Consider the following 9,200-nt stretch of genomic DNA (forward strand, 5'->3'; position numbering starts at 1 on the left):
TATAGTATCTGTACACAGAAACATACAGTATCTGTACACAGAAACATACAGTATCTGTACACAGAAGCATACAGTCTCTGTACACAGAAGCATACAGTATCTGTACACAGAAGCATACAGTATCTGTACACAGAAACATACAGTATCTGTACACAGAAGCATACAGTATCTGTACACAGAAACATACAGTATCTGTACACAGAAGCATACAGTATCTGTACACAGAAACATACAGTATCTGTACACAGAAGCATACAGTATCTGTACACAGAAACACATGAAACGTAAAGCTAGTGCATATCGTAACCAATATATGAACTACATAAGGTGGTTCATTCATATAAAAAGATGAGTAAAAAGAAAAGCCATAAAGGAATCATCCATTACTACAACGCTGGTTTATAGTGACCTCCGTCAGAGGCCATTGACTGTCTAGAACGTTCCATGTGAAAGACCTAGTGACCTTAGAAACTAGAGTTCAGAAAGACAAGCCACTAAACAACAACAACACCACTGGAGCATCCAGCAGTAACAGTGACACATTCCTGAGGGACCAAAGTCTAAAACTGGCATCGTGGTACCACTCACTCAGCTCAGTGTGGCTGGCTGGCTGTGGGCTGGGGGAAGTCTGGCTAGACAGGGAGAGAGAAGGGACACTAAACCACTGTTCCATCTATTTGGGATGCGTTGTCCAAGGACTGGCTGGGTGGCTGCCTGAACATTGTTCCCGCTCTCCTTTCTACTGGTATTTTGGATGACTTGGCCCATGTAGACAGTAGACGAGAGACAACCAAGTTCACTGGCGGGGTCATGACAAGATGGAGGTGGAGAACGGGTGTAGGAGTGAGAGGGAGAGAGCGGTTTTGGAAGATTGTGTTGTATCTTTGAAACTCCAAAGAATGTTTGAGAAACTGGGACAGAATCTATATTGAATAAGTCTAAGAATGTGGGCAATGGGTATTAACGTAGCAGTTTAAGCCAAGCCAGCATGCCGCCCGGCGTACTTCACTATGTTTATTCAGTGCACTCTAAGACACACAAACGCTAATGCTAACAAACAGGTGCACACACACACACAGGCCAACTCTCTTGGCCTGGGCGGCTGTCAGTCTGGTATGCACGCTCCCTCGGCTGTAAACGTTAAAAATTAGACAGGCGGTATTCCTGGTATGCCCCCTCGGCTGGGTCGGCCGACTATCGCACTCCGTACACCACCGACGACCTTTGAACTCAGAAGCCAGTCTCTGGACTGGTCTGCTGTCCTCGCACTGTCCTACTATAGGTATTGGCCTACCATGACTATTATCTACAGTTATTACTATGCTATCAGTTTAGCATCAGAGTGGCTGTTCAACTGAAGAACGAATGCATGAACCAAGCGTTTGACAAGCTAAAAACCTCTACATTATCAGTAGACAAATCACTAACATCACACTGATCAAACCAACACTTTACTGTTTGGACACAGGCCCATAACCGAGAAATGTCCTCATACAACACTCAGTCAGGTCAGCAGCAACACTAAGCAATGTGAAAATAGAGGCCGTACTGGAGTGACAGGACAGGGACCGCCCTCCTCCCTCTCCACTATGGCGTGACTATTGAGAAATCTTCTGACTAGTAGTCTGCCCCTCAGTGTGTGTGTGTGTGTGTGTACCACATTCCAGAAATTGATAACTCACTCACACCTTGGCTACCCACCCCGCAATGACGGGGTGGGTATCACCTCACACACATCATTGTGCTCTGAACCCTCTCTCTCACACACACACACACACACACACACACACACACACACACACATGGCCAGCCCAACACCTTCATCAGCCCCATACATCACCTCGGGGCACCTCCTTCCCCTGCACAATAACCAAGACTACTACAAATGACATCATGTCCAAAAGAAAGAAAAGTGTTAAATCTGGCCCTTCACACATCTGAGGACAAATCATTAAGGTTCCCAGCCACACAGTCAGCAGTGGGACACAAAGACCTGGACTGGAGCTTGTTGCTGTGGCTGAGATAAGATATCTGACTGACTAGCACCTTTTGATGCGTCCCGACCAACAGAAGAGGAGCCAAACATCACCACTACAGAGAGGAGTGGGTGTACGTGTGTGTGAAGAGGAGATATGTGAGGGAGAGATAAGAGGAAGACAACAGGGGAGGTGGGATGGGATGATTGGGCGGTACACTGTCCACTGTCGTCATGGTAACAATGATCCAATGTCTCTAGGCCTGGGCCTATTTCTCACCACAGCGGTCGGCTGAGGGGACATAAAGAGACTAAAAGAGACTCCCATTAGTCACTGTCTCTGACAGCATCTCCCGAACAGAACAGGCTGATTGTTGAAGGGTTGAATGGATGTGAGAAACAACCTGTAACCGTCCTAACAATGTAAACAATGTGAGTTAGCGCTTTGTTTTCTGGCCAAAGCTAATTTTGCACCTAAGCAATTAGCCTATCAGACCATAACAATACAAACTAGCTGCTACGTCTGGGGAGACGGGCCTACTTTGCTGAAATTCACTTTCACACTAGAGCGCTGACCCCTGTGTCAAGAGATGCTCTACAGAAGAGGCGTGACAGGCGAGCAGGCTTTTGTTCCAGCCCAGCACTGACACCTAATTCAACTGAACGCTACAACCCTGGTTAGCTGAATACAAGTGAAAACATACAGTGGCAGGCTTCTAGATAGAGACACATTGAAAGCATTCAGCATAGCCCCTAGGAATATGTTGGCCGGCCAGTGAAGGAGCAGGAAACCGTGGCCTGTGGACGGCCATGTGTGGCGCACATTACAGGACGCGGCCATGTTTTCTGGTCTCCAAGGCTACCACACACACTTGTTTTTGTCTTCCCTCTATTTCCCCGTTCCTCTACCTTCTCCCTCTCGTTCAGACTCAAGCACAGACGCCAGCAGCTGTGAAAAGCCACGATTTACATCACTTCTTTTATTATCGGTCTTCTCCTGTCTCTTTCCCCCCTACCGTGCCAACCACGTCATAAAAAGTGCCAAAAAAGAGCGAGAGGGAAGACTTTTGTGGCAGAGGCCATGCTTTTACAAATTCGCCCCAATTAAACGGGTCAAGCTCCAAACTGAGAGGGCCAAGAGAATTTGTGCGTGTGTGTCTGCATGTGAACGCGGGACTGTGTGTGTGTATGGGAGGGGAGAAACCTGGGCTGGAGTCTTATCTATGCCTCCTCTTCTGGAAATAAACATTTTTGGGGCTGGAGCAGTGAGGAGGGAGGCATTTACATTTCTCTCTTTTCTGGGGGATTTAGACAGGGAGGGAGGGAGGGCTCAGGAATGTGGTGCAGCACTCTGACACTGCCTCTTATTCTCAGCCCCTCTCATAAATCCGAGATCTGGATGGCTGGGCCTGTCAGACGTCAGGGGGAGGAGAGCGAAAGAAGGAGGGAAATAGAAAGGGGGAGGCAGAGGGGGAGGAGTGAAAGGGGGAGTGAGAAAGAAGAGAGAAGGATGGAGAGCGAGAGAGATTGAAATAATTTGTCAACCATATTGTAGAACCTACATTGTTTTACAACGTTAAATCACTCCTGTCAGTTAGGCCTTGGCCAATGAAGCTCATTTAAATGTGAATTTGAGAGGCGAGGGAAAGCAAGAGAGAAAGGTGGGGGAAAAAGAGGGATTCCTTTTTTCTGCCAAAAATGTGTATTCCTCCACTGGACAGCCAGGGTCCCCTCTGCTTGACTGAACAGAACAGGTCTAGTCCCTGGCCTGACTGTAACCATAGAGATGGGAGGGGATGACGTGCAGATGAAGCATGAGACAGTCTTGGCGAAGTTTGGCGGGGTGCTATGCTAAAGGTGGGAGGGTCCACTTGGATTCCAAGTATAACACACCCACGCACACACCAAAATCTTTTCAAAACGCATCCTTTTGGGATGAATTGGGGGATATTGCGTTGACAGGGTTCGTGCTTTCCAACTTTACTTCATAATACCAGAGTACAGGGGTGAATCATTTGTAAATATGAAACACCTGTTGCTATCTGGCAATGGAAGTTTTCCCAATTCCCATACACAAAAAGTTCCATCCCATGTCGATGGAGAATCATTTCTGGACAAATTATACGGATGAAGTGAGTTATTCTTTGTGGCCCACTATGCATGTCTCTGTTCCATCTATCCATCACGTCATGGTTATTATGATGCACTGAACCGATACCCCGCAACTAGGGTTGCACATTTTGGGGAATATTCAGAGGTGGAAACTTTCCGTGGCAATTAACGGGAATATATGGGAAATCATGGAAATATGCAAATTAATATTAATACCATTTAAATGTTGAATTTTTTTGCATTGGATATATTTACCATATCATATGGAGACAGAAGCATTAACCTTTTACCGTATCATCAGTAGACATAATTGCAAATGATTAAATCGTTCCGATAGACATTTTTAAAACAATTTAGTTACGAATTGTACTTTAATTAAATGAGTTGACTCTTCACATGGGATGATTTCACTGAACAACAAAAGGAAGGGAATATTGAATGATCCCCAATGATCCATCGCATCTCCCAAAAACATTTTCAACATACATCTGTTAAATGATAGTCTAGAAACTAAGGCTTTGGTTGTCTTCCTCTCAAGCTTCCATGTCTTCTCCCTGGACCTCCTCAATGTCCACCTCTTGAACATCGGACTCTGAGGCCTCATCTTCACTGTCACTTTCCAGATTTTTTGTCAAATTAACAAATTATTGTCTTTTGTTGATTTAATATAACAACATTCCAGCCTAGTTTAGGATGATCAATTCAATTTTGGCATAATTCTACTATTTGTATGCATTTGCATCACTGTCAATTACATACTTTTATTTTGAAGGCAAAATCCACTATTATGGCTAATCCTTATTGTGGCTAGCTTCATATAGATGGGTCCGGCCACCATTAATCAAATAGTTACTGAAACAGATTATGTCGTTTTGCTATGTTTTTGGGGAAGAACATTGTTTGGATCCATGAACTAGCTACCTTTTTTTTATGACCAGCACTGTAGGTGAGCGAGACAACTTTACCAGCATCATAGCATACGTATCGATGAATCGTTGTGACATATGAAATACGAGTGACAGTGTAATCAATGTGTAATAACTACATAAAAAAATGTATGAACCCGTTAAATTATTATGCGACGTGCAGTCATAATCAGGTCCTGATTGGTCAACAAGCCTATTTGACACATCAAATAGTGTTATTTGACGTGTATCTTTTTTGACATGCAAAGACCCAAACGGCATTCCACAGAAATCCTGGTTGAAAATGAAACGACTGAACAAATGAACAATGAAACAGCACAGCAAGTAAGTGAAATAAATATGTTTTGATTATGTTTTACTGGTAGTGGGGACATACGTAAATGTCAGTGTGGTGTGTGTGAGTGTGTGTAACCTTTATTAACTAGACAAGTCAGTTAAGAAAAAAATCTTATTTACAACGACGGCCTACCCCGGCCAAACCCAGACGACGCTGAGAACAATTGTGCTCCGCCCTATGGGACTCTCAGTCACAGCCGGATGTGATACAGCCTGGAGTCAAACCAGGGACTATAGTGACGCTTCTTGCACTGAGATGCAGTGCATTAGACCGCTGCGTCCATGTGTGTTAAGTATTTGACTGTACTAGAATGCTTAAAAGGACACTTACATTTTAAATATCGGTTATCGTTATCGTTTTTGGGGGGCAAGGAAAATATTGGATACCAGCATCGGCCAAAAATGTCATATCGGTGCATCACTATCTCAAAATGCATAGTAGGTCGGATGAGTAAGCTGATCCTAGATCTGTGCCTACCTGCAACTTCTCTCCTGAACAGGAATGTGAGGTGTCGCAGAGGTGGAAAGAGCAGGGCATGCCGCCAAAGCTACGGCCGCTGGTAATTAGTCAAGCGAACCCTCTTATCTCAGAACACACAATCTTTATAACATTTATGTTCTTCACAACAATGTATCGACAGACAATACAGGGCCAGGACCAATAGTAGCCTAATAGTGGACCTACATACCCCCACGGGTCAAATATGTTTTTACAATATATGATTTCTTCCCCTCTGAACATATCACGGTAAGGTCCTTAGGGTCGTAAATACCGTTAGCATTTCTGAGCCTGGGCCAAGATTGAGATTGTGAAAAGGGGCTGAGTATGATTCCCTTCCACCCTGACACGGCATCCTAGCGTTCTTGCCGATTAACACTGTTCTAGAATTAGAGGTATTAGCCTATCATTCTAGGAAGTTCATATCATTCTAGAATGTGTCGAATCTAGACGCAGTTCAGGTGGAGGGAGGGAACCGTGGATAATGATGATTTGGCTTGTTTCTAAGTGGGAGCAACTTGATGAATATCATTCACAATGCCTGGTAGTCTCATAGGAATGGCTGGCATGCCACCTATTATAGGCTAGAAGTTTTCTAACAGTATAAGGCATTAAGACACACTATAGCAGCATTTGGCTTCAATTATACCCTTGCACGTTCAGCTTAGGGGGGTCTGAGTGAGCACAGACTGGAACATCCGTTTTCAGCACAGTGTCACATGGCCTTCTCTTATGACTCCTCAGGTTTCAATCAGCAACACACATCTGACATACATATGAGGCGTCAATATGACAACCATATAGGACTACTGTTGCGATTGATATGAAGCAAGTTTATTTAAACTATAGAACTTAGGCTATTGACTAGAATTGTTCAGTCATTGAGCGTTTAATCAAGCTACCCATGTTCTATCTATGCATGACTCAACACTGTAACGTACAACTAAATTAGCATTAACGAATCCCGCAATTCCATAGGGCAGCTAGGCATTATCCTTCCATTACGGCCGGACTTTCTGACGAATTATCCTCATAATTAGAGCTTAATGGTTTGTCATAAGTGGCATGTGGTGAACCCTATGTAATAAAACCCTGGTAAGAAAGGCCTCAATTGAATTAAGTGTGCGTGTCAATACCGGCTAATGTACAGAATTAGCCTATTATTCAAATCAATGGGCTGTTAGGTTTCTTCCTCCCCATGAAATTAGCCCTTAATAATATGCCAATCAAATATGCTACAGTTTAAGATTGTGTTTTACGTGTTAAATGTTTTTTATTTATCCAATACCAAGGCACAGCATATCATTGATTAGTGGGCTAGAGCAGACTTGATCATAGGAGTCAACATACATCTGCACCAGAGGCCTTCACTTCTCCAGAGGAAACGTTTCATTTTATTTAACTAGGCTTAAGAACAACTTCTTATATACAATGATGGCCTACCCCGTCCAAACCCTAACCCGGGCGACGCTGGGCCAATCGCGCGCCGCACTATGGGACTCCCAATCACGGCCGGTTGTGATACAGCCTGGAATCTAACCAGGGTCTGTAGTGATGCCTCTAGCACTGCGATGCAGTGCATTAGACAGCTGCGCCACTTGGGAGCCCCTAAATTTGGTGGATCTCAGATTCCCAATTTTTCATGACAATTTAATGACACATTTACAAAAGGCAAAATGGTAACTTGGGGAAGCTGGAGCTTTAAAAAAAGTGCCATAGATTTTACCATTTCAGAGTGAGTGGTGAATTATCAGGGTCCTTTCAGGGACTGCAGGAGACTCCACTGTCTTCACTAGCGTTTCTGCTTAGCATTTTAATTGCCTTTTTCATAGACCACTAAATAGTAAGTATAGCCATCAGTAATGAAATAGCTTATTTTACTGTAATAACTTTAGTATTGCTTTTATTTTGTACATATGTGCTTCTCTGGGATTATGGATGTAACGTTATAGCTTATTTTACTGTAATAACTTTAGTATTGCTTTTATTTGGTACCTATTTGCTTCTCTGTTGGAATCATACGCAGTAGAAGTTCTAGAATCTCAGCAACAACAAAGCTCACGAGTTTGCTGTAGTTGCATAAAATGAGCACGTTGGTTTGATAGCTTGCTAGCTCATAAGAATAATGGTGCTTGCTTCGTAAACTAGCTATTCCTTGTTGAATCCTCATTGAAATTGTGAAACAGTTAGCTAGCTAAAGTTAGCATCGTAAGGAATTTATTCCAAACCATGGCATGAGAAAGTTAGCTATCCAGTTAGCAAACTATAGCTAGCTGCTAGCTACATCCGGCATAGCCAGCTGAAATTCTATTTCTATAAACTATGCAACTAGCTATCACTTACCACCGTTTTTGCAATAGCTAACGTTAGATATGTTCAAATGACACGTTCTGCACGCTCTTGCAATACCAATAGATATGCTAGCTAACTTAGCAAAGGCGTGTTGATAGTTTCACACTATAATAATACATATAGCTAACGTACTGTAATAGTTAACAGTTAACGTTACTGTTCAAGGCATTCACTTGTTCGAACCCCTTTTGTTTCGATACGTAAACGTTTGTATAAACTGTTTATAAACTGTTTATGAACTGTTTACAAACGCTGCCCCCTGTCAACTTCGCAAAATTTCGCAAACAGCCACTCTTGCTCGTTACCTGTCCCTCGGGTCTATCCAACTTGTTTGTTTAGTGTTGTGGTCGATATAAAACACTTTGCCGTCAAAGTCCCTCGCTTCTTCCCAGCCGTCGGGTAACGGCAGCTGGCCATTCCCTTTTCTAGGCATGTTCATCTTCTATAAGTTCCGCCATAAGTACGGTAGAAAAGAAAATCCAGTGGAATACTAAAAAGCGACGAAAAACTCAGTAAAGATCCATGTTTTGCGTTCCCCTGTCCTCCATCTTGGGTTCCTAGCTGAACACATAGGCCTGGACAGACCGGGACAGACAGACTTGACTCCGTTCCCAGCAAACGGTACATTAGCATATCATTAGCATAAATCTATTTGCATGCACATTCCTGAGTGTTGCATTCCTGCGGCTTAACCCTTTCCAACACATCACCAGTGGAATATGTGTGTTGTCGACTTGTTACACTGGTTCAATCGAAGTATTTGGTCCCATACCCACGGTCCCATTCCCCATTCCAGACAAGCGGGACACGTTGCACCGCCGCGTTAAATAGTTGTGTTATCCGCCGCTGTCGCTCAATGCGAGAACTGGGAGAAAAAGTTTTGGAATGGTGAAATATGCACCATTGCAAAATATAGGCAGATAGGATGATGGGACAGTGACAGGGATAAAATATGATATGTCCGCAGATAATTCAATATCTACATAAACTTGGGGGAAAT

The 9,200-nt window shown here is 43.5% G+C and overlaps 1 protein-coding gene across 1 annotated transcript in view; it reads right to left on the minus strand.

Moving 5' to 3' along the window:
* LOC110534480 (protein WWC2) overlaps positions 1-8,981 on the minus strand; it is a 50,648-nt gene extending 41,667 nt beyond the window's left edge. The window contains exon 1 of the mRNA XM_036933604.1: positions 8,506-8,981. Within this exon, the coding sequence (XP_036789499.1) occupies positions 8,506-8,639 (134 nt within the window). The 5' untranslated portion in view covers positions 8,640-8,981. The remainder of the gene's footprint in view (positions 1-8,505) is intronic.
* Positions 8,982-9,200: the final 219 nt, after the last annotated feature.

This window comes from Oncorhynchus mykiss, chromosome 10 (assembly GCF_013265735.2).
Source record: "Oncorhynchus mykiss isolate Arlee chromosome 10, USDA_OmykA_1.1, whole genome shotgun sequence".
NCBI lineage: Eukaryota > Metazoa > Chordata > Actinopteri > Salmoniformes > Salmonidae > Oncorhynchus > Oncorhynchus mykiss.